General features: G+C 34.2%; 2 protein-coding genes and 1 pseudogene across 3 annotated transcripts; all 3 read left to right on the top strand.

The window, feature by feature from the left end:
- The first annotated feature begins 4,371 nt into the window (after window positions 1-4,371).
- On the top strand, window positions 4,372-4,941 carry LOC143565125 (F-box/kelch-repeat protein At3g06240-like). Its single transcript, XM_077052195.1, has one exon. The coding sequence runs from the start codon at window positions 4,372-4,374 to the stop codon at window positions 4,939-4,941; it is 570 nt and encodes a 189-aa protein (XP_076908310.1).
- Window positions 4,942-8,768: 3,827 nt separating this feature from the next.
- On the top strand, window positions 8,769-15,752 carry LOC143565137 (alpha-N-acetylglucosaminidase-like; annotated as a pseudogene). The gene is made up of 17 exons (XR_013141004.1): window positions 8,769-9,125; window positions 10,720-10,796; window positions 10,938-11,149; window positions 11,219-11,340; window positions 11,436-11,521; window positions 11,609-11,703; window positions 11,797-11,878; window positions 11,976-12,082; window positions 12,193-12,223; window positions 12,306-12,423; window positions 12,522-12,569; window positions 12,662-12,770; window positions 13,142-13,245; window positions 13,317-13,415; window positions 14,527-14,639; window positions 14,707-15,150; window positions 15,663-15,752. The product of XR_013141004.1 is annotated as an alpha-N-acetylglucosaminidase-like (transcript).
- Window positions 15,753-21,547: 5,795 nt separating this feature from the next.
- LOC143565136 (formin-like protein 4) lies at window positions 21,548-24,281 on the top strand. Its single transcript, XM_077052205.1, has 2 exons — window positions 21,548-22,290; window positions 22,815-24,281. Exons 1-2 carry the CDS (start codon window positions 21,548-21,550, stop codon window positions 24,052-24,054), a joined length of 1,983 nt encoding a protein of 660 aa, XP_076908320.1. The 3' UTR covers window positions 24,055-24,281.
- Window positions 24,282-26,705: the final 2,424 nt, after the last annotated feature.

Here is a 26,705-nt window from a genome sequence, read left to right on the forward strand (position 1 = left end):
ATAAAAAAGGGATATTGGATTTTAATACTCTCAACTTTCATCCGTTGGTTAATATCACTCCCAACTTTCGATTTGTTACTCACCACTCCGAACTTTCACCATATTTGTTTTTGTCACTCTCTCACTAACTGAAGACTAACGACGTTAGTGATGATGCTAACTTGGCTTTTTTTAATTGACATGGCATGCTTACTTGGAAATCACTTATTTTAGCAGGGTTATGTTTTTATCATAATCAAACATCAGTTGAGCAACATTTGCAACATTTGCAGGGTGTAAACCCTAAATTACCCAATCTCTCCATCACAAATCCCCCAAATCAAGCAATAAATCCTCTCATTCTTCTTCACCATATAACAATCATCATCAATTTATGAAACCCTAAACTCTAACGATTTCCAATTGGTTCTGCTTCTTCTCCGGCAAAAATCCTTAATTGGAGAAAATGGTGACGGTGGTTGGTGGTAGGTTTCATGCGTCCTTACGGTGGAGAGATGGTTGTTTGAGGCCATCGGATGCAGACGAAGATGGAGTGTTAGGGTTGGGTATTTTGAGAAGATGACGAAGGAAGGTGAGGAGAAGGAATTTAGAGGGGCGTTTGTGATGTATTTTGTGAAATCAACGACGGATCGACCACCATGAACGGCTGTATGACAATGATAGGAGGTTTGATGTTAATGGTGATGGGTGCTCGAATTTGAAGAACTAATTCAACTTCAAGTGAGAATTCCACTCAATGTTATAATTATTTGATTTGAAATTGATTAGTTGTAGGTAGCTGGTTATTGTATGGTGGTAGTGGTAGAGATGGCTTGTGGATGATGCTCGTTAGGTGTGAAAAAGGAAGATGAGATTATGGATGGGCCCACAAGTTTTTTAAAATCCGCCACATAGTCGTGCCACGCCATTGAAAAACGACACATAAGCAAAAAAAACTAACGTCGTTAGTCTTCGGTTAGTGAGGAAGTGACAAAAACAAATGTGATGAAAGTTGAGAGTGGTGGATAAAAAATCGAAAGTTGGGAGTGGTATTAACCAACGGATGAAAGTTGAGGGTATTAAAAACCAATATCCCTATAAAAAAAACTCTTAAGGCCTTATTGTCTATTATGGTTTGTTAAAAGATAATTGTGTGACATTAATTATTTTGTTTCTAGATTCCTTGCATGGTTGCTCATACGTATGAAATTATCATTGATTATTATTTATTAAGAATTCATCATTGTTTAAGGACTAAATTGATTTTGTTGATAGCCGTATAATTTAGTTAATATACAACCCACATGAATTAAACTAACACCAACAATAACAATAATAAAAACATTAAGATTGCCAATGAAAAGTAAAATAAGATCAGAATTAGACTATGTTAGACCCACATAAAGAATCGATAGATATCTATAGATTACCAAGAAAACATTTTTCGTGGTTTAGGACTATGTTTCAAATTTAAAATCGTGTTTATTGGCAGCCCCAGTTTCATCTTAATCCTTACTTTTCGGTCACCTGGTAAAGTCATGATCATACACCAACTTGCATACCTTTAAAATAACACATATGCGTTACATTAGTAAGGTCAGTTTCCAAATATTGTCATACCATTGGAGCTTCATTTCCGAAGTTTCAGATTTGTTGGTTCTTGTATTGGAATTCTATGTGTTTATGGAATCAGTGATCTTCATCTATGCAACTCTTCAAGTAGACACAAAGTAACCATACATGATTAGTGCCATTGTGGGGTATCAGTGTTCGGTTTCGACCCAACAATTGAAGATGGAGAAAGACAATGACCTAGTAATATTTATAAATTAGTATGGGCCTTTTAAAGATAAACTTGGAGGCCCACTTTCAAAAGCACAGTTAAAATCTAGTTTAAGTTGTTTTAAAGTTTTTCTTTTACACATCTATAATCACAATTGAATGCCCGATAATCAAGAATAACTTTTATAATATTATATAACTAGTTTTTTCCCCCGTATTACAGGGGCTGTTTTACATTATTCGTTTATAATATATTTATATACTTTTTTGGAGTTTAATTTTATTTATTATAAGAAAATTAATAATATACTTAGAGTTTGATGATAAAAGGGTTTCACAAATAACTAAAATGTTATAACCCGGATTAAAAGTTATATGGGTTTGGTGAGATCCAAGACCCGCTTATTTTTTTTACTATAAAATTGTTTCTTAATTATAAATAATATCTATTAAAAAAACATATAATAATTTTTAGTATATCCCTATTTTATAGGATATTCACATCAATAATTTGGTGAGATTGGTTTATAATTTAATGGGATGTTATAACCCGTTTAGGGAATATCTGGATTTGGTAAGATCTATACTCGTGAATTCGGGTCAAATGCATGAGAAACCCCCATTTAAAAATCAAGCAATCTGATGGCTTCCAAAAAAGGGGGGAACGACCACATCGCGACACGTAGGATTTTTGAGTTTTTGTTTATATATATTATAGACTTTTTATTTATTGTTTAATACTTTAATTCGTTATATCTATATCAATATTACATTATAATACATAGGGAAAAGATCCAATACAATAATACCTTAACGTACAATAGGTACGCGAATCCATTTTTTCACGAAATCGATCCATGAAATCAAATCCAAACATCTCAGAATCGTCAATACATATCCAAGTAATCATTGGTTCACCGAAAAAACAGTTTTGGATGGTTAATCGATCAAAATTTTCACTTTTTTTTACGAAAACCGTTTTTGAGCGTTTTAGGGTTTGGTTGAGCGTTTAGTACTTTTGCCTTTTTTTTTTGCCTTTGAGCGTCTCGCGTATCTAGCGTACGTTAAGGCATTAGCGTACAGTATCTCTATCCATAATACATATAGGCAACCTTTCAAATCCCATATAAGACCTCGAAACATTTATTGTGCCTTCACAAGCCGGCGACCCCATCCCTTTGATCGTTTATTGCTTCGGTAGTCATTCACTGTCGGCGTTCAATAATAAATATGTGCAATTAATTAGCAGTTTTTTCAATTTAAGCCCTAGGGACGATTGTTTGTTAACCTTCAATTGCAATCAATACTTTGCAATCAATGATCAGTTTTCTCTATGGCGTTATATTTCTTAAATCACCAACAATTAGCATTTCGAGACCGAATAGCGTGGGTTGAGCAAAATAAACGACAGGTATGCATGCGTGATTTTTGTTTATTTTTTAAATTATGCTAAAAATTGTGTTTGAAATAGGATTCTAGAAAATTGGTTACTTTTTTGCTTATTGATATGGCTGATTTGATCATTTAGTGAGTTACATATGAGTTTTGTTCACAATTTTTGTTTATTTTGATGTTGATAATCTTGAAAATATGCAGGTTTCAATTTTGAGAGACCTATCATGATGATCAGAGACAAAGGAAAGGTTACTGATATGCCAAGCATCATGATCACGCCTGCCAAGTAACTGTTGATCGGTGTTATTATAATCAAATTTGTATTTTTTTTAATGTTTAACATTGAAACTAACTTATATAAAGTTAATTATTTGGTTGATTTACATGTTCAGGTTACTAATTTACCATTTATTGAAGTTAAAACTGTATGTTATTCCAAATCATAATCGTATTTGGATATTAGGGAATGGTATGTTCAGAATGTCTTTGCTCCTGTTTTCACTGAAATGAAATGGATATGGTAACTAATGATTCCATTCTATTGACCAACCAAACACCTTTTTTTCATTATCTCATAATGGTCAATTCTATTCCGCCTCTTATTCATGCATATTAAACGCTACCTTAGTGCTTGTGCAGACGATCTTGTAATGTGCCACCAAGGAAACATTAAAACAACCCAAATAATATAATACAAAGTCTTTTCTATTTTGGGGGACACTATCAGTATTCAGTAGTCAATTATCTGTTTATAGACAAATTGTTTCATTTATAATTTTCTGGAACAAGGAAATATTTGAACTTAATTTTAGGGCGGCCTATGGTTGTTTTTATAGATTGATCATCATTCACCAATGAAACTTTGGTGTCATTCAACTTGGGTTGCCGCCCGCAAAATCGAATAAAAAGATGTTTAATTTTGCTGCTCTTTAGTTCTGGGGCACAATTAGGTGTTTCAAGTGGGACGCTTGATGATTGTGCAGACGATCTTTAAATTACTATCATTTCTCTATGTTGTTTAGCCATTTAGGTTTAAAATTGCAGAACTAGAGAATGTCGACCGATGTGTGAGAAGAACTGATCCTTGAAATCTTCTCAAGGCTACCATCAAAATCACTTGTTCGATTTCGGTCAGTTTCTGTGTCTTTATTTGCTCGTGTCGGTAGCTCCAGTTTCATCAAACTCCATACTCTTCAATCACCTAAACAAGTCATGATGATACACCAACTTGGACGCTTTAAAACAAATACCTGTACGGTATATTCACAACGCCAGTTTCCAAATATCGGCATACCAATCGAGTTTCCATTCAGACGGTCCCACATTGTCGGATCATGCAATGGAATTCTGTGTGTTTATGATATTGGATATGATGGTATTTATCTATGGAACCCTTCAATCGAGCGCCAAGTAAGGATACCTAGACATGAAGAGGGGGGTAATCGTTTTGCGCATTTGTATACATCTGTAACAGGGTTTGGTTTCGACCCAACCTCGGAAGATTACAAGGTTTTGAGGGCGGTGAACTTAATGGCGTCTGTTTACACTGTGAAGACACGCACTTGGCGTGACATTGCTCCCCCTCCTACTCTTTATAAGTTTGATGATGATAAGGAGAAGTTACCACCGTGTCTTTTTAACGGATTGTTGCATTGGGCTGTAAGCGGTGTACCTGTTGCTGAAGCACTTGATGTATGCCGTTATTATATAATGGCATTCGATTTGAGCTCTGAGGTTTTTTCAAAGATTGAGTTACCAGAACCAACTTGGGAAACCAATCAGTGACAATCATCAAAGGTTGTCTAGCTGTGATATCTTCTGACCATGACGGTCAGAGTTGGATTTGGGTGAGGACTGCTACTTCTTGGTCTCTTGCGTATAAGCCGGTTATAAATCCATTTGAAACATCAATAGCAGTCTTACAAATGTCCCCGGTTGATGAGTTACTATACATTGCTCACTCTAACGGGATCTTAACGTATAATCTTGGGACAAATGAGCTATCCAGAGTTGTGGATATTAGTTATCATTCAACTAGCTTAGCTAGCATGTGTACGTGTGACGAAAGCCTTGAACTGTTAGATACCGGGGTTTCATGTGACGAAATTAGATATTAGGAAATTAAAAAGAGAGCAGAACAAGTGAAATCAGAGGCGGATTCTGAAACTCTCACAGTGATCGAAAACTTGATGTATGCATGCGGAAGAAGGTACCCATATAAAAATATACTCCAAGGCCTTCTTGTTTATTTTGGTTTGTTAATAGATTTAGTGACATTATTTTGTTTCTAGATTCCTTGCATGGGTTATAAAGAGTTTATTATGGTGCTAGAAATATAATGATATTATAAATCAGTATCCACATGAATTAAACTAACACCAGCAATAACAATAAACAGAAAATATTAAGATTGCTAATAGAAAGTAAAATAACATCAGAACTGGACTATATATGTTTGACCCACATAAAGAATCCTATATCTGCAGAATGCCTAGAAAAAACAGTTTCCGTGGATTAGGACTATGTTTCAATTTGAAATCACGCGTAGTATTGGCAGCCCCTGTTTCATCCGAATACATACTTTAAGGTCACCTGGTAACAGGGCCGGCTCAACGAATGTGAGGCCTAAATTGAAACAAGATTTTGAGGCATTTTCATAACAATTGTTAAGAAAAAAAAATTGATTAATACAAGTTTTGAATACATAACCTATATTTAGTATGGAGTAACAACTAAGAATACCACCACACCAATACATTAATTCGAGTTTAGTATACTCATTATAATATATCTATATATAATGTTTTTTTTATTTTTGGATTTGGAGGCCTTAACTGAGTGTGGGCCTAAAGCCCTAACTTGTTTTCGCTGTCTCACGAGCCACCCCTGCCTGGTAAAGTCATGATCATGCACCAAGTCACCAACTTGACTACCTTAAAAACACATACGCGCTACACTAGCAAGGCATGTTTCAAAACATTCTCATACCATTGGCGCTTCATTTCCGAAGTTTGAGAATTGTTGGTTTGTGGGAATTCTATGTGTACATGATCAACGCCATTGAAGATTACAAGATTTTGAGAAAACCTAACGTACGATCATATAGGTTGTTGTAATCAGTAGTAACAAAGGTCGGGCCATTTTTGGTGTTGATAGGGACACTCCCAGCGACACTTCTTAGTGTCCCAGACTAATGAAGAATTTTGGTTGTTGCTACAATACTTCTTGTGCCGCCCGGATTATTTTCGACACTTGCTTTCTCTGTTTATAGTGCCCCGTTTGATCATTTTAGTGGGCCTTTGAATTCTGATTGTTAGGGTTGCGTTCAATTGATTTTCGTGTTGTAATAAATCAGTAGGGACTAAACCGATTGTATCTTTGGGTTTAAATATCTTCATCGAATCATGTTTGTTTTTCTTCATATTCTCACCTTTAGATCTTGTTTATCGAACCAATTGATATTACAACGATTTAAACTGATTTGCAATCAAGCTTGCACTATTGCAAGCCTTACTACATTCACTTTCAACTACTTTTATCAAACATCTAATAGACACATATATAATAAAAGCTCTAGTTTATCAGCTCATAACCTTACATCTGAATAAGACTTAATTGCAGCTGTGGTAGTTTTGGTGCTGACACCCAGCGACGCTAGAAGAATTGCGACACTTCCTAGTGTCCCAAACTAATGAAGAATATTGTTGTTGCTGCAACACTTCTAGTGTCGCCCAGATTATTTGCGACACTCTTAAGTGTTGCTGCTAGCCCAGTAGCACGTCAGCAACGCTTCCTTTGCCTATATATAGTGCTCGGTTTGATCATTTTAGTGGGCCTTCTGAATCGGTTTAGTTTCACGGTTGGCTTTTTTTAGGGGTGGCAATTGTGACCCATGGGTTGAATGTGTTGTATGAAATGTATGTATATGATGGGTCAAACTAAAAAAAGAAAATGATTGAAACATGTCAAAATGGGTTGACATTTATCGGGGGGGTTTTTTATGGAACGAGAAAAGCGGAGGGAACTTTTTAGTATTTTTACTTTTTAAGTTTTTTATTTATATTTCGAGTTATAATTTTTTAATTATTTTATTTGATTTTTTTGGTTAGGGGTTTTGAAATGGGTTAAAAACCCCTCACCAAAAAATTAAAAAATTATAACTTAAAATATAAATAAAAAACTTAAAAAGTAAAAATACTAAAAAGTTTTCTCTGTTTTTCTCGTTCCATAAAAAAAGAGAGAAATGTCAACTCGTATTGACCTGTTCAATCATTTTTTTTAAATTTGACCCGTTCTGACCCATCATATACATTTTGATTCAACCCATGGGTCACAATTGCCACCCCTAGCTTTTTTGTTATTATTTCATTAACTTTTGGACAGTCAACTTTTAAAGTTTCAAACCGTGACGAACAGTTTGGTCTACGGCTTCAAATGTCTTAAACCATATAGTTTGAACATATTTTATTTTATTTATAAATATTTTATTGTGATTATTTATATTATATATTAATGTTTTGACCTTGATTTTCAATATCATTTACCGGTCAACATTTCGAAAGTTGCTTATGTTTGAAAAGGTGTGCATGAATTGTTTACCAAAATAGGTGTTTTTAGAGTTATCGTCTTATTGATACTATAATAATGTTTCTAATACTTTTATGGTTTGTGTTCTTTTAAAACAGCAGGCCACTCTAATATATTAAATGAGATGTACATGTCTAAACTCCAAATAATTGAGCACTTAACAAATTAGTTGTACAAGGGTTTATTTTCAATTATTTATCTAATTTGATTTACTTATACTCGATTATTCGAATGTCGGATTACTTAACATAAATACATCAAATAATTAGATACGTATAAACCGTGAAATCAGCCTGTTAGTGATGATTCAGTTTTCATTTTCAATAATAAAATAACGTCACTAAGGATTTAGCTCACAGTTTAACATAGGTTTGTACACGGTTCGGTTCGGTTTTTAGGCAAAACCGAAACAGAAGTCATCGGTTTTTGAATATACAAACCGTTCGGTTTCGGTTTTTGGTTATTTTCGGTTCGGTTAGTCGGTTTATTTCAATTATGTGTAGACATTGCAAAAAAATTTAAAAAAATGAAGATGATAATTTTAAGCTTGTAAGAGTGTATTAGAGTTACCACAAATATATTGAACACAAAAAACAAATTAGACGCATGTCACATGGAACCATACGTATACAAAGTTGCTAGAATAATAGAGTTTAAAATTTAACAAAATTCTTAACCAAAAAACACTAAAAAGTTTAGTTCTAATATTCATTCATCATCTTGTTCATCTTCAAAGTTTAATCCCAGTCTTCATAATCTTCATCACCATTAATCGGTTCGGTTTTTTTCGGTTTTTTAAAAATGAAAAACCGAACCGAAACCGAAAATTCGGTTTTTCAAAAAAACAAAATTAACCGTCGGTTAGTGCTTCGGTTCGATTTGACATTTTCGATTAATTCGGTTTCGGTTCAATTGATTCAGTTTTCTGCTCACCTCTGGTTTAACATAGAAACCCGAACCTCAAAATAAAAAAACTGAAGGCATATTAAAAAAGAGCATCTTGTTAGTTAAACGTTACTATCATTTATCACTTACCGGCCTGCATATTTTGTCTTCACTCGCACAACCTTTGGAATCGATTATGGCTTCTTTTACTAGTTTTAATATACACACGCACTTAAACAAAGCTTCAATTCAATTCAATGGCGTCTGTTATGACTGCTACTGTTCACTATGCACGTGTATTTACCATCGTTATTATCGTACTCTGTAGTACGGTGACTCACTCGTTGACCGTTGGAGTTGAGTACGTGTCTAGTCTTATTGAGGTTCAGGATCGAGAACGAGCTCCGTCGTCCGTACAAGTTTCCGCTGCTAAAGGTGTGCTTGATCGGTTTATGCCTTCGCATTCGTCTAGTTTCGAATTTAACATCATCACTAAGGTAAGTAACAAATTAATTTAATTTCAATTTCGTTGACTCTCTGTATTTGTAATTTTATTTTTTTTATTTTTTACTGAATTAGGATTATTATGATATTTGATTTTCCCTATATCTTTTGTGGACTTTATATTTTAATTGCTTATATTTAAAATTTTAAATAATTTAAACTTCGAATAACTAGTAGTAGCAAATGAGCCGAGCCTCAAAATAATGCTTGTTTAGTTATTGAGCTCGAGCCTTAGTCTTGTATATTTTTAAGTTGGACCTCTTTTGGACTTCTATGTATTAATTTCACCACCGGCGAAGTATAGTGAGGGCCCGGAGGGGCCCGGGCCTGTTTTTTCGCGTATTAGTGTAAATTTACCTGCTTTTCATCCGAAATTTGTTATACTTAGTGTAAATTAAGCCGTTTTCGACCGAAAATTTAGGCCCGGACCCCATTTTTTTGCGCGGTAGTGTAAATTTACCCGTTTTTCATCCGAAATTTGTTATACGTAGTGTAAATTAAGTCGTTTTTGACCGAAAATCTAAGCCTGTACCCCCTTTTTTTGCGCGGTAGTGTAAATTTACCCGTTTTTCACCCGAAATTTGTTATACTTGGTGTAAATTAAGCCGTTTTCGGCCGAAAATTTGAGCCCGGACCCAGCGCTTATAATTTTTTTAAGTACATTTTGAGTCCGGCCCCCCCCCCCCCCCCCCCCCCCGGTGTCTTAGTCCAAGCTTCGCCACTGAATTTCACGCTGCATAGCCGAGCATTGGGGAAGACGCGAGCTTGAGCCAAGCTTTGGCTCGTTTAAGGTAGGTACTACATGAGGTCAAGCCGAGCTTAGGCTCGTTTAAGGGTTTTCTCAAAGTATACAAAAATAATTAAAATTATATATAAACAAGTCAGGCTCTAGCTTAGTCAAGTTCGGGCTCAGCTTGTTTACAATGCGAATAACACAGACTTATAACTTTCCACTAGTCTAAGTAAGTCAACATGTGCTAACAAATGATTACATAATACCTCTTTCACATTTAAGTTGATAAATATAGGGGCTACATTTATTTAAATCTATGTTTCGAACAATCTGTACATGTATATTGGCTATTCACAAGTATCTTGGTTGTTTGAAAACAGAGCTAAGTGCATTGGTCCTTGATGCTAAAAAGTAAAAACTTCTTATAGACTAGCTAAGAATATACTACTTCTAGTAACACGTATTCTATTACTGTTGGTTTTTCTCGTTTATCTTAACTAATGTAATTACAAGTTTAATACTTATAATGATTTGAACCTATTCATTATAAAGAACATGATTTGAGGTGGTTGATTCAGTCATGAGTTTCTGATACTTAGATAAATTGCTATTTCTAACAGAATGTTTCGGTTGAAATATGTTAACATACTAACTGTTTGCCTAAAGTAATTCCTTTAGTGCCTTTAGAATTATCATATGTCTCATATCATCATATACATTATGCACAAACTAGCACTTGTTGCACTCATTCATCTGATCAAATTAATTACTTTAGCGCCTGTAGAACTGCCTATTTTTGTATAATTGTATCTGATGTCATTCAAACTTACACACTGTTGCGTTCTTGTTTGTAGGAGCAATGCGGTGGAGTATCCTGTTTTATAATAAGCAACCATCCTTCTTCAAACTTGCCAGGTGGCCCTGAAATTATGTATGATTCTTCTTTCATCACTAACGTTTCATTTTACCATTAGCAACTTTGATAATAAACTTCAAAGTTTTGTCAATTTATTTTATAAAACTCGTTATGATTTTTATTTTAAACTGCTCCTTAATGTGCAATCCTAAACAGAATAAGTGGTGTGACGGGAGTGGAATTATTGTCCGGTCTTCATTGGTACTTGAAAAACTTATGCGGGGCCCATATATCATGGGATAAAACCGGTGGTTCACAACTGTCTTCGGTGCCTAAAGCAGGGTCTCTTCCTCGTATGAAAGATGACGGGCTTCTAATACGAAGGCCCGTTCCTTGGAATTACTACCAGAATGCTGTTACATCTAGTTGTAAGCTCATATATCTTTTTTCACCTAAATATTTAAAATATTTTTTTTATATGGTTATATTTGTTAAAGATACATTTGCCTGGTGGGACTGGGAAAGATGGGAAAAGGAGATTGACTGGATGGCTCTTCAAGGTATTAATATGCCTTTAGCATTTACTGGTCAAGAAGCTATTTGGCAAAAAGTATTTCAGGTAATTATGTTTTTCACTCTTATTATTCCCACTTTTATTATTATTATTATTATTATTATTATTATTATTATTATTATCATCTTATATTTTTGCAGAAATTTAATATAAGCAGTACAGACTTGAATGATTTCTTTGGCGGTCCTGCGTTTCTTGCGTGGTCTCGCATGGCCAACTTGCACGGGTGAGCTTTGCGCTTCATGATTATCACGTTTGATTGGTTTAGTTTAATTTGGTATGTAAGTAACTAAGTATTATATAAAGGTTGCAGATGGGGTGGCCCACTGCCACAAAGTTGGCTTGATCAACAACTTGCAATGCAGAAGAAAATTCTTGCTAGAATGTATGAGCTCGGAATGACTCCAGGTACTATATCGTTTGTATGATTATATCATACATTTTTAATAGCACATTATTTAATGGAATAACAAAGATAAATAAGTTTGTGTATTATTGCAGTCCTACCAGCTTTCTCAGGAAATGTACCTGCTGCTTTGAAAAATGTATATCCATCAGCAAAGATAACACGTTTAGGAAATTGGTAAGTGCTTTTTAAATCGCGTTTGTGGTCGATAAAATGTTAAATGTATATCTTTAAATATTTACTAAGGAAATTGTTATTATGATATTCCTCATAGGTTTACAGTTGACAGCAACCCTAGATGGTGTTGTACATATCTTCTTGATGCAACCGATCCTTTATTCATTGAGATTGGGAAATCATTTATACAGGAACAAGTGAAAGGTATGGTCTCTTACAATCTTTGTATAAACTAATAAAATAAAATAATAGTCTTTTAATGCTTGTGCTCGGTTTTGTAAATTGTAATAATGGATATACTTATTGTTATTCAGAGTATGGACGGAGTAGCCACATTTACAACTGGTAAAACTTCTAAACACTTATTTACTATTTATTATTCCTTACCAATTTTAGATGGTGTTTTACAATTTTTAACTTTTTATAGTGATACATTTGATGAGAACACGCCACCAACAGATGATCCTGAGTACATTTCTTCGCTGGCTGCTGCAATTTTTAATGCAATTCAAAGTGGTGATAATGATGCTGCTTGGTTAATGCAGGTAAACAAAAAAAATGAATTATTCGTCAGGTGGAATATCTTTTTACTTGTTAAATGAATTTCCCATTTTTTATTTATTTATTAATATTGTGTGTGCAGGGATGGCTATTTGCATATGATCCATACTGGAGGCCTACGCAGATGCAGGTACTAACACTGAAGAAGATTTTAATGATTAATTTAGTTTAAGGGGGATCATTAAAATTATCAAATATCTGATGTGAAATAACTTATTTCAGGCACTTCTACATGCTGTTCCTATTGGCAAAATGATTGTTCTTGACCTTTTTGCTGAAGTCAACCCTATTTGGACTACTTCAAATCAGTTCTACGGTGTCCCTTACATCTGGAAAGTTACTTTCTTCTTTTTTATTATTAACAAATAAGCAGCATGTAGATTCTTTGCATATTAATAACTTGGGTCAAACCACAGGAACTGAAGCCACATTTAATTCTAATTATTTAATTTTTAAGTGGATCCCAGTGATTTTACTATTTTGACTAAGTCAAACAGTAATCCAAGGGTATTTTTGTCTTTTAACAAAAAGTTAACAGAAAATTTGGGTACTGCTAGTGGGCTGGATTTTTATTGATACAAAAATGAAACTATTGGACTAAAAAAGTCAAATTAGAACTAATGAACTAAAGGGATTATTTGGGTCAAACCGCAGGGATTGAAACCGTATTAATTCTAATAATTAACTAGCTGTGTCTGCGCAGGTGCATGCTGCATAATTTTGCAGGAAATGTTGAGATGTATGGTTATTTAGATTCTGTAGGATCTGGACCCGTTGAAGCCCGTATTAGCAACAACTCAACAATGGTAAAAAAATATATATAATTTTCTGTAATTAATTTAAAACATGTTTTTACTTTAATGCTGTTTTCTTGTAGGTTGGTGTTGGAATGTCAATGGAAGGTATCGAACAGAATCCTGTGGTCTACGATCTCATGTCAGAAATGGCATTTCAGCACAACAAAATCGATGTCATGGTACCATAAATCATAAACGTAATTATATATATATATATATATAGGATCAGGATCATGTGAGAACTATTTTGAAATGAGAACTTTGAGAACCATTTTAGACCACAAAAAACCCAAAAATTAAAAAAAAAATCATAAAACATAAAAAACGCAAAAATGAAAAAAGTAAATAAATCAAAATTTTTATTTATCATCCCGGTTTCATAAAAAAATGTCTCGGTTTAGCTAAATTATACACTTATGTATATTATGTACATACGTGTTGTTTTATACACATATGTACTTTTAAGGTAAATGATAATGTACATATGTGTATGTTACGTAACTAGAGATTAAATGAAATTATACACATGTGTATAATACGATTTTTTTTATGAAACCAGAATGAAATATAAGAATTTTGGTTTTTTTACTTTTTTAAAATGTTTGTTTTTTTTTTGTTTTATAACTTTTTAAAATATTTTTTTAGAGGTTTTTTTTGTGGCTCAAAATGGTTCTCAAAGTTCTCAATTTCCAAAGGGTTCTCTTAGGATCCTTATATATATATATATATATATATATATATATATATATCAATGTTGCAAAAGTCGCTAGGCGGTCCCTAGGCGGCCGACCCCCTTGGAGGGAGTACTCGGAGTACTCGGTGAGTAATCCGAGAGTACTCGGACATGGTAAATATAAAGAAAATTAATATTTGGTTATTATATATATGTCAAATATCATAAGTTTACTAATATTAATAACAAAATAGGTGAATATCAATATAAATAAAAGAAATACATTTTTAAATATAAAATATTCTAAAAAATACTAATCATTAATTAATAAAATGATATTTGTTCTTTAATATTATTGAAATAACAATTATGTTTTAATTTTTTTTGAGTCAAAATCGGTCCAAGTTCACCGATAAGATGTGATTCTGGCTGAGGTTGACCACATTTGACCGATTCTTAGTAACTAGGCGGATTTACAGAAACTCGCCTCGGTGACATACCTTGTAGCGAGTACTCGGGGAGTACTCGGCCTTGTAATCCTACTTTTACAACATTGATATATATATATATATATAATTCTACTGCTCGTTATTAATTATATTATATATATATTTCAGAAATGGGTTGATTCGTATCCAACCAGACGATATGGAAAATTTGTTCCGTCACTGCGAGAGGCCTGGAACATATTATATATCACACGGTTTATAACTGCACTGATGGCGCCTATGTAAGTAATCTTTAATTTTTAATTATAATATAGAGTTGCATTTTTTAATTTTTATAAAACTTTGCAGGACAAAAACAGGGATGTAATAGTTGCATTTCCAGACGTTGATCCAACCGTTTATATTACAAATACCGTTTCAAAGAGTAAATCCTTAAATGACGAAGAAGAATCTTTTGATAAACCACATTTATGGTACTCAACATCAGAAGTTATACGCGCATTACAACTTTTTATCGAAGGCGGTAAAGAGTTATCTAGTAGCAACACCTCTCGGTATGACCTTGTTGACTTAACAAGACAAGCATTAGCAAAGTATGCAAATGATCTGTTTGTAGATATCGTTGAAGCATACGAGTCGCGTGATAGTTATGGTGTGGCTCGCCTTAGCGAGAAATTTCTTGACCTTGTGGATGACATGGACACATTGTTAGCTTCCCATGAAGGGTTCTTATTAGGACAGTGGTTAGAGAGTTCGAAACAACTTGCTGTTAACAAAGAACAACAGAAACAAGTAAGTTGGTTTTTTAATTAGCATTTTATTTAGACAGAATTACGGGAATTGTCATTTATGTTTACCTCAAATGTCACTCGTGGTCCTTTACCTTTCAGAATCTTACAGCGTTTGTCCTTTAGGCCTAACCTCGTTAAAAATCTTCGTTAAGTTGTGTCACGTGCTGCTCACATGGGGGTATAACCGTAATTTCAGACCCCCTTCACATTTCCCCCATTTTAAACCCAATCTAACCCCGATGGTTCAATAACTTATATAACAAAAAAAAAATTACGGTTATACCCCCACGTGACACAACTTAACGAAGATTTTTAACGGGATTAGGCCTAAAGGACAAACGTTGTAAGATCTTGAAACATAAAGGACAATAAACATCAACTTAGAAGATAAAGGGCCACCAGTGAAATTTGGGATAAATATAAAGGACAATTTCTGTAATTCTGTCTTTTATTTAATATTCAATAAATAGTTTAAAAAAAATGTTTTTTTAACTTTATATGAATGATTAATAGTATGAATGGAATGCAAGAACTCAAATCACAATGTGGTTTGATAACACGGAAGAGGAAGCTAGTCTGCTTCGTGATTACGGTAAACGATAATTTTTCATAGACCCCCCCACCCCACCCCACCCCACCCCACCCCCTAAGTTTTGATATTTTGTGTAACAGATTCAGTTTGTTAGGTTAAGTTGTTGATAATTATTATATTAATTACGTCTCTAGTTTATTATCGATAACACTGTTATCTGGATCGATGTTAATTTGCGTAGCTTACTCTTCTGTTTATGAATTTTGAAGGTAGATTATTGTGAAAATCAGATAATTGTATTATGTAATGATTGTAATCTGACATCTATTGTAATGAATCGTTTTTTTTTGCGGTCGGTCAGTCAGTCTGGAATTCTGGATTAGATCATCCAGAGCTTATTTTGAGTGTAAAAGTTAGATAATGACATTAGAAACAATTTTGCATCATCAGTTGTGACTAACCGATGATTAACCGACTTTAATGTGAGAGATTCAATTTGTTATGTTAAGTTGATAATTAGGTCTGTATTCGAAGATCATTTGTATAAGATCTGTATTTGTTAATTATCTTCATGACGGACTGATAACACTGGATCGATGCTAATTTGGTTACTTTACTCTTCTGTTTATGAATTTTTAAGTGATTTTGAAGGTAGATTGTTGTGAAAATTGTATGATTGTTTTGTTTAATTTAGCATCTAGTGTAGTGGACCAGCTTGCTTGCTTGCAGCAACTCTGGATTAGATCATCCGGAGCTTATTTTGAGCATAAAAGTTAGATAATAGTATTAGAATCAATTTTGCATAATTAGTTTGAAGCATGTCCGAACACTTTTTTATTTTCTTGTTTCATAGAATGCAGAAGCATCGGTTTGAGGCGTATGTAAGGTTTATCTTGTAACTATATAGCTCTTCAAGTCTGTCATCTTGCTATGTGTGTGCCGTAGGGGTGAAAACGACCGAGCCGCTCGTGAAAAGGCTCAATAGAGCCATGCTCGAGCTTGAAAAGCCATTCACGACCCGAGATCAAGCTTTAGAAATAGAGATCGAAACGAGCCGAGCTCGAGCTCTGTGTAATTTAAATGGGCTTGACTCGGCTCGCTTGCACCCCTATTGTGTCGTGTGTGTTATAGTGTTTTTGCAATTCTTTTAGATCGAATGAAGGTTGCATTACTTAGATCGTTTGTATTATTGTTAACCTCATGTGTGGATTATGCAATCCACTACCTGACGAAGGGGGGGGGGGGGGTGGCGCAGCTTGTTGCCCGCTTATCCACCTCTTTATTGTAATTGGATCCTTTCATTTTATATATGATCAATCAATCAATCAATCATACCCAGTGAAGTCCCACCAACAGCAAAGCTATAGGTAGGGTCTGGGGAGGGTGGGATGTAGGCACACCGTACCTCTATCCAAAGGGATAAAGAGGTGGCTTCCAGAGAGACCCTCAGCTCTAAAGTACATATGTATGAAGCAGTATAAAGGAAGTCAAAGTTCAACAGTAATAGTAATAATAATAGTAATGAAAATAATAATAATAATAACAATAATAATAATAATAATAATATATGGAAAGAATATACTAATATTATATATATGGGAAGAATAATACTAATAATAATACTAATACTAATACTATATATGTGACCATAAAAGGTAAATAGAAGCCCTAAGGAATTCCTTTCTCCCTAAAAATCCTTAACTCTAATTCTACTTCTCCATGAATTCCTATCCTCAACCATGTCCTCGGAAAGGTTTAAGTCTATCAAAATGTTAATAATTTGACAGAATTCTTCAACATTGAAGGAGATTCCAGTAGTTATCATGTCTTCTGAGAACATCCTAAAACGTATCGACCGGTACGATTAATATTCATACATCATATAGACATATAGTCACAAAACAAGCTAAAAAAAATATTGAATTGATTTTGTTTTGAATTTGTTGATGATAGATGTTTGGAAGAAGGAGCTGAAGATTATCTATTGAAGCCAGTAAAGCTATCGGATGTTAGACGATTGAAAGATACGATTTTGAAAACCGAAAACACAGAAAAACAATCCGAGTTAAGGAAGAGGAAGAGGAACGATGATCGAGTGCCAGTGTTGCCATCGTCACTTTCGTGTCATAAAAATGTGGCCGTGTCTCCGCCTGCTTCACCTCCACCCAAGCTTTGCTAAATTATTGTTGAAGATTGTACTTTTTTAACTAACACTAGCAAGGATTTGAGATTTAGGTTTTTTTGTAGTTTAATTATTGTACATGTAACATGTTGTCCCAACAATTTTGAGACTAGGAAACAATATGGGGTGTTGTATGTTTTGTGTGATTGTCACACATAACTCTCATGTTGTTGATGAATATACCAAACGTTGTTTAATGAAATTACATCTTGTGACAATTTCTTTTTGTAAAGTGTATTTTACTTTATTTGTTCTACAATATCATGTTGTGTGTCATAGAGAATCAAATTTCTATAATTCTATCACAATATTAAGGGAGTATATATACAATATAATTCCTACTTAAAAACAATTTTAAGAGTGTTAAGAAAGCATACTATTAAACTTGTATGAGATATTTGGTTAATGGGTTGAAAAACCTATCATATCATAAAATCAATTTTTATATAAATAATTATATTCTAGTTGGAGTTGGTTTATAATATCAAGCACTAATACAAGTTGTAATGTATTAGTCAATGACTCAATGATGTAGTTGCATAAAATCAAATTTGTTTATAGCGTGTTCATTAAATCAATCACCGATACAAGTAGTGTAATGTATTAGTCAATGATGTAGTTGTATAAATCAAATTTGTTTATGTTTATAATAGTTCATATAATATTAATCACTAACTTGTTTGACTGATATATAAAGAGTAAGTTCCAAACTTGTTAAGTATATTTATAGCTAAGGAAGCAACTCATGAAAGCTATAATAAGTTAAGGGGGTGTATATTTAGTAAAAATGATATAAAGGAGGTACGTTTAACAGCACCCTAAACAAAAATATGAAATATCACTTTACTTATAACTTTGCTTATAATTTATCAAGATAAGATAATATAATTTTTATTGAATGATGCCATTTCCTGACATAGTATAATTTGGATTTGGATTTGGATTTGCAATTTGTATTTGATAAATTGAAAGTATTTTTAATGATACCCATTATCTTCCCTAACTTTCTCTTTTAATACTCAATGAAATCATACACCAAATCAAAAAAGTATATTTTATGAACAAAATAATATTAATTGATTTAATAGTCATAAAGATTTGACAGAATCCTAAGCTTGGAAAAACAAAAGAAATCAAGAAGGACCCACCGTAATCTTTCTTGAGGGGCCAGCTCTTTTGGAAGTTTAAGAGAAATTAAGGTGGGATTATTTAACATGTAGTCAAAAGTCCAAAATCTTTGTAAAGTCAACAAACATCCACACTGGGACTTGTTAATAATTTTCAAGACCATACAACAGGCTTGACCAAATCAGAAAATTAATTAACTTTGACTAAGTCGTACATGATACATACATAGGAAGTAGGAAAATTCATATATAATATATATATTTTTTTAAAGGCAACGATCCTCGAATGAGTTACTGATTATATTCGGATACACTCGTCTTTCGATCTGGAGAAAACCCTCACTTAAGGTCAACGCCCATGAACGCTTGCGCCGAACGCACGACAATGCAATGAGGTTAAACTCACTAAGTTTAAGGATCTAGCTAGTGAAAACAATCTAATTGCCTAGTCTCCCATCATCACTCGGTGTCGCCAAACTAAATGATGGGAACATGAATTAAACCAGGATCAAATAGAACACCAAATCTCTCCTTACACACAACCACCATCTCATTGACAGAACATCCATATATGATATACATGTTACAAAAACAAAATATACGAATAATAGTAATAAGACGAAGAAGAAAAGGGTGTCGGAAGCTTTTGAAGATACAAAGAAGTCATGGACGGTCTAGTGTTTGGCACTTTGGCTACGGAGGATATAGGCACCCTCTTAAATTTATAGTTTCCTTTATTAACTTCTAATATATTAAGCCTAAAGACCCAAGTGCCCCGAAACCAACTTTTTGAGCCCAACTTTTCAAACCAAGTTTATTTTTGTTTTATAAAATAACAATTAAACCCATATTGGTTAATTGTCTAACCACTTCATAAATTGGAATTAGCAATTTGCAACTTATAAGTGAGTGAGATACGAACAAGTGCCTTCGTTTTACATCTCAAGTATCTATGTTGATACTGCATGAAAATATGAAAGATGGAACATTTTGTAACTCGTAGTTGTTGAAAAAGAAACATTTGCAAGTGTCTCTAATCGTTTTCAAAAGATGAAATCACGCATAGGTCATTAGTAATATGTATTTTATTATTAAGTTTAATGAAATTTGTTGCTTACAATTCTACACGTAGTTTATTTAATATAGATATTTTTAACCCGACTAGTTTTGGTTTGATTCGTTCTCGTTTGACTTGACCCATTCAAGGTCAACCTTTTTTGACATCCACAGTCTAAAATTTCTAGACCCGTCACTGAAAGAAGTGTTGTATGGACTATCCGGACTGTATGAGTCTTCATCACAATTTAAAGGCTTGAGAGTTGAGGCATGTTTGATAAAACTTCTCGGTTTACCATGTGGTAATATCAACAAATTATAATGACCAAGCAAGTGAAATGACGGGAATGTAGTCGAAACGTTGGGCCTGGGTACAACGTTGTTAAATAGAAAATCACAACATTAGTTGATTTTTTTTTAGTGTATTTAAGTTGAACTGAAGTAGCACATGTTGATTGGTTAGTGAAAGGAGTAAGTTCTATAGCAAAGTTTTGAAGTTTTTTTATTTAATAAAAATGAGAATATCATAAAGTTTGTACAACTATAATTGTTTTTGTAATAATATAATACTGATAAGTTGTATAACTAGTGTATAAAATATAGAGTTTTAAAGAATTAAAAGTTATATATTTTAAAAATTATGACATGTTTGTGGAAAATCCGTCTTTACTATCCCTTGAGGGTGGTATGGTAAAAACCTTAAACACTACAAAGAAAAGTAAGAAAACTAAAGCATAATGAGCATAATGATGACGCCAGGCCCGGAGGCCCCAGTATGGGATTGAGTTTGAAAACAACTTATTAACTTACTGGCTTTTTAAAAAGCCAATAAGTTAAAAATGTATTTTAGCTTTTTGAAATGGTTAAAAAATTGTTTTTGAAAAGTCTCAAATTCTGGTTTTTCAAAATGTCTTTTTGAAAAAGCTAACAAGTCATTTATTGTTTTCAAACTCAATTCCAAACATACCCTAAGAGACAGACCATATGTGATTTAATAATTAGCGGCGATGATGTAGTTTCGTTTTCGTATAGTAAGCATTGGATAGTGGGAGTTTCAAAAAGGAAATGTGTTTGTTTTTGAACTTACCACATAAATATTCTTCCTTGTTAGCTACACAAAGCTTGAACCGAGTTAATCTACAACGCTTATTGTAATCATCTTACATTATCGATCATACCGTCTATGACAAAAACACACAAACACATTGTTTGTATAATAAATTCGGTGACAACAATGGTGACAACAACGGTGATGTACCCAATAGGCTGCAGGCCAAGCTTATGCAAACAGCCAACTAAAACAATATTATTATAACAGACAACATATACAACCATTGGCATATGTCAATATTCAGCTTACTAATTATTTTTTAATTAGAAGATAAAAACAATTTTGTCATAAGTTACAAGAAACAATCATGTGCAGGCCTATTATCAGTTCATCACTTTGATCAAGAAAAAAACATCATCCGTTTTTGTTTGCAACAACACAAAAGCTTAAATGGCTCACTCAACGATTGAGGTGATAGTTATAACCGCTTTAACGATGTTAATACTTTCTGGAATATGTTTTTATTTTTTCTACAGGTATGTTATGGCAAAAAAGAGACGGATTGATTTCGGCTTGAAGATTGGACGAGAAGATTCGATCATGAATACCCGAGAACTGAGGCAACGAGGCGGCACTTTGAAAGGAGTTTTGGTTGAAGAAAATGGTTTAGAAGTTCTTTATTTGCGGAAGCTTGAAGGCGGACAGATAAGAACTTGTGTATGGAACTCAATGGAAGAACATGAAAAAAGAGTTGATAGCAGTATTCATGAGCCGCCACCACAACCACCACCACCACCAGTAGTTACATTAAAAGTGCAATCACCACCACCGCCGCCACCACCACGATCGTTGCAGAAGCCATCTACTCCAACTCCACCACCGCCACCACCACCACCACCACCGGCACCAGCATTTCCTAAAAAGATAGCTGATAAAGTACCACCACCGCCAGTGTTCCCAAGAAGGAACCCTGCAGTGCCGCCTCCACCGCTTCATTCAGGAAGCATTAGTTCATCAATGAAACCACCTACTGCGCCAAAACTAAGGGCACTTGATGAAAACAAAGAACACGAGGAACGCTCAAAAGGTTATAATGAAATCCCGAAAAAGATGAAGCCATTTCACTGGGATAAAGTGAATACTGATGCAGATCATTCCGTCGTGTGGAACGAAATTGTAGATGGCTCTTTGAGGTAATAAAAGTTTTAATATTTTGAACAAACAGTTCGTCTTCTTTTTCAATGTAACAACTTTTTACATCGAAACAGAAGGCAACCGAGCTTTGGTAGCAAACTAAGCCTTTTAGGCTATGTGTAGCGGAGAGGCTACAAAATGTGGCGTTTTGCGCCATGTGGCGCCCAGTCAGCAAAGAGTGGGTTTTTGTTTTAGAGGTGTAGTGGTGTTGTAGCCCGATATATATATACATACATATATATATATATATATATATATATATATATATATATATCGCACTCACATACTATTATAATAATAATAATAATATACACACACATTGATCAGGCGACAAAAAACACTCCCCTCCGGTAGCCCCATTTATCGCCTTGAGGGGGGGGGGGGGTGCTCCACCACAAAATCGGCACTTGTCGCCTTGAAATATCGCCCAGTACACATTGCCTTATAAACTACATTCATAGATCGTGGGGTCATAACAGCCGTTGAATTCTCATTTTTGTTATTATTAAATTTATGATGCCAGGTTTGATGATGAGCTTATAGAAACCTTGTTCGGTTACAACGCCACAAAGACAAAAACAAAAGAAGCAAAATACTTATCACCCGCCTCAACTTCAACTCCAAATGTTCATATTTCACTTTTTGACCCACGAAAATCACAAAACATAGCAATCGTACTGAAATCGCTAGCAACGTCCCGCAAAGAGATCATTGAAGCTATATCAGAAGGTAGAGGATTAAATGGAGACATTCTTGAAAAACTAACAAAAATATCACCAACTGTAGAAGAAGCTTCTAGAATCCTCCAATTTAACGGGAACCCGACCAAGCTCCCGGACGCTGAATCTTTCCTGTATCACATACTTAAAGCCATCCCGACAGCATTCACCCGGATCAACGCAATGTTGTTTAGATCAAACTATGACCCGGAAATACTGCATCTGAAAGAGTCATTACAAACCATTGAATCAGGATGCAAAGAGTTAAGAGCGCCCGGGATATTCCGGAAGCTTCTAGAAGCTATTCTAAAGGCGGGTAATCGAATGAACGCTGGAACCGCAAGAGGTGACGCTAAAGGGTTTAATCTTAGTGCTCTTAGGAAACTATCTTATGTTAAAAGCAGTGATGGAAAGACGACTTTACTTCATTTTGTTGTGGAACAAGTGGTTCGAGCTGAAGGTAAACGTCGTGTGAATAATATTAATAATCAAGATTATGATACAATGATAACAAAAGAAGAGAAAGATAAACAATATTTAATATTCGGTTTACCTGTTCTTGGAGGAATAAGTAGAGACTTCTCAAACCTGAAGAAATCCGCGGTATTAGATTACGATAGTTTGATTAATATTAGTCCGAACCTGACTGCGCGTGTTAATGAGATTCGGGAGCTCGTTACACAATGTGGGGCCGGTGGACGAGAGTCACGAGACGGGTTTGTGAAGGAAATGAAGGAGTTTTTAGAAGAATGTGAAGATGAGCTAAAGGTTGTGAGGGAAGAACAAACAAGGGTTATGCAGCTTGTTAAAAAGACTACTGATTTTTACCAGATTGGATCTTTCAAACTTGAGATATTTGGTGTTGTTAAAGATTTTCTTGACATGGTGGATCAAGTGTGTGTGGATCTTAGTAGGAAGGCGCAGAAGAAGAATGTGAAGAGTGTGGGTCCCGTGTCACCGTCCACGAGAGGCCCGTTAATGGTTCAAAACATGCAGTTGTATTTTAAGCCTGATAGTTCTAGTGATTCAGAAGGTGATTTTTAAAGTTGTTTTAGAAGTAGGAATCTTGAATTTTTAAGTACCATTATACCATTGTATGTTTTGCACATGTGGCACAAGAGAATGTTGTATTAGTTTTTGATTGTATTCATTTGATCAAATAACTCCTCAAGTTACAACCTATCACTATTGCAGAAGGTACAAAACTGCAGACTCTGATCTACAGTTGCTGCGCTTGTGAAGTCTTTATAGTTTACAAACACATCTTCAGTGTAATTATAGTATTTTTAAAACGTCAAGGTCTCCAGGATAGTTTTTTAAATCGTGTGTGAGTTACTTTCAGATTTGAAGTATTTTGTAATCGAATAAGACAAATTTAAAGTAAAGAACAAAAATGAATTCTCAGTGAAAAACGTAGTTCTAGTTCGTGTGTTTCAAACTATCAAATATCCCTCCTTTTATAGGTAGGGAACAATCATAACCGTTAAGTTGAAACAGCGCAACCTTTCGTCAAAGGGTAATGCGTTATAACTGCATCAGTGGAAACTTCATTAGAGAGTTACCACTGCTTTGAGTTAGTACTGAACAAGTTAACATATATACCACCGGTTTGACAGTTTGACTAGACAAAAAAGCACCCAAGATGACGAACAACAAATTCAAATTCAAATTATTATTAAAACTTCATCTGCTTTAATATTTGTACTGTTCAAAACACCTAAATGTCAACACAACACAAACTATTATAGATCAACACCTAGAACAAGTCTCAATAAACAAGAAAATAACATATGAGTGTGTAAACTTGGTGTTTCTGAATCTGAATGAGGCAGAATTTAAGAGGGATGCTTCAAGTTTAATGACTTAACCGTAGAGACAATATAACTGAAGCATCACTTCTGATCAGGAGCCCCATCATGCTCCGATTTCTGCAGAATAAAGACAAGTGAAACTTATAAACTAAATAGAAGTTGAAGAACTATGTATAAATAATTCACGTGGATAACTTAAAAAGAAGGAAAAAAAACAAAGAAAGCTAATGCACTGAACTGAACATGGACAGGACCATAACGGAACCAACAGTAAAGCTACTGTAACATAATCTCAAAGACTTTCTAACGTGAGTGCATATATAAAAGTCATCGGATGACTCGTAAATAGACTTAGGGGCGTGTACAAGGGGGTTCGGTTCGGTCTTGAGCCTCCATAAAAACTGAAATTTTCGTTGATGGATTTATATAAACGATCAGTTTCGGGTAATTGTTTTTTGTATAAATTCAGTTCAGTTAAGCATTAGTTACCGAAACTAACTTAAATTGCTAAACTTCAAAATAAAGAACAAACTTGAGTTTTAGTTCCAAAAATTTTAAGCTCTATTCATTACTTTTAAGTGTTTTTGTGAAGTTTAAAAATTTAAACTATGTTAGGCACCAATCTATAACCGAACTAAATTCATATAAAAACCGATCTAAACAAAAAAACTATTGGTTATATATGCCCATAACCGAAAATTTCGATTTGAGTGGAGGCTCAAAGCAGAGCCGAGCCACCCGGTGCACACATAATTTAAACGAATCCATAACCGACCGGTTCAAACTAAATTCCTGTAAAGACTAAACACCAATTTAAACGAAAATAATCGATCTATACTTCATATATACCTATAACAAATTAACGAAAAATTTTGGTTTCGGTGGAGGCTTAAAACCGAACCATCATGTGTACACCACACCCCTAGCACCAATCAACAAAAGAAGACACAACATCATTAACAAATGGAATAAATTGAAATACATCTGATTGGGGATAAATAATTTCTAAACTTTCACAAGCTGTATGCTAGAGAACCATATGTTGTTGGTATGAAAAGGCATACAGAAAATTGGTTTTCAACTAGATCATAATCAAGCATTTTACAGCTAAAGAAGTTTAAAAGTCTCTCTGTCTCTTGCACACGACTCACATGTATCAATGACTCAATGAGGCATGATGAATAACCTAAATAGAGAATTTAATTGCAAATGTTGAGCAGAATATGAATGTTGCTTAGCACTATCTAGCTTCTATGCCTTCATTAAAACTTACTAACCTATGAACTTCACTCACATGTTAATAACGAAGGGAGAAACGTTCCCTCAAAAGTGTCTTTTATAGTTATATATCCTTTTAAAAACCGGGTTGGACTAGAATCAAACACCTATTGTTCTAACAAATATTATACCACGGCACGAGTCACGTCGACAGATCGCATACCGATAAGCCCGATAAACCATAAAAAGGTGTAGCAAAGACATAAAAAGTTGCAGCTAATCCTACTATTATAGCATTAAGCCTTTGAGTACTCGTGATTCATTGTAGCTATTTGGGTCAAAATAACAAAAAATAAACAAAAAAGAACAAGTTCAGCGAAACCATTCTGTGAACTCGACATTAAGACGAAATCAAATACTTTGGACAGCAAAACTCTGTTCCTATATCAATTAACATATTCAGCTAAACCATGCTGTGAACTCAACGTAAGAAAAAGGGCAATTTGTATTAATCTATTGAGCAAGCTGAACCATAGACCCAAATATTAGCAATATCAATATCCTATATGTCTCAATTCTTCAACTTATGTGCTAAACCCTAGCAAACTAGATTCAGAATTGACGGAAAGTAAATCAGCAAGAGTTAGGGTTTGGTTAATATAATAT

The sequence above is a fragment of the Bidens hawaiensis genome, unplaced genomic scaffold (genome assembly GCF_021521415.1).
Source record: "Bidens hawaiensis isolate Kalapana, Puna unplaced genomic scaffold, B.hawaiensis_p1.1 tig00022287_1, whole genome shotgun sequence".
Taxonomy (NCBI): domain Eukaryota; kingdom Viridiplantae; phylum Streptophyta; class Magnoliopsida; order Asterales; family Asteraceae; genus Bidens; species Bidens hawaiensis.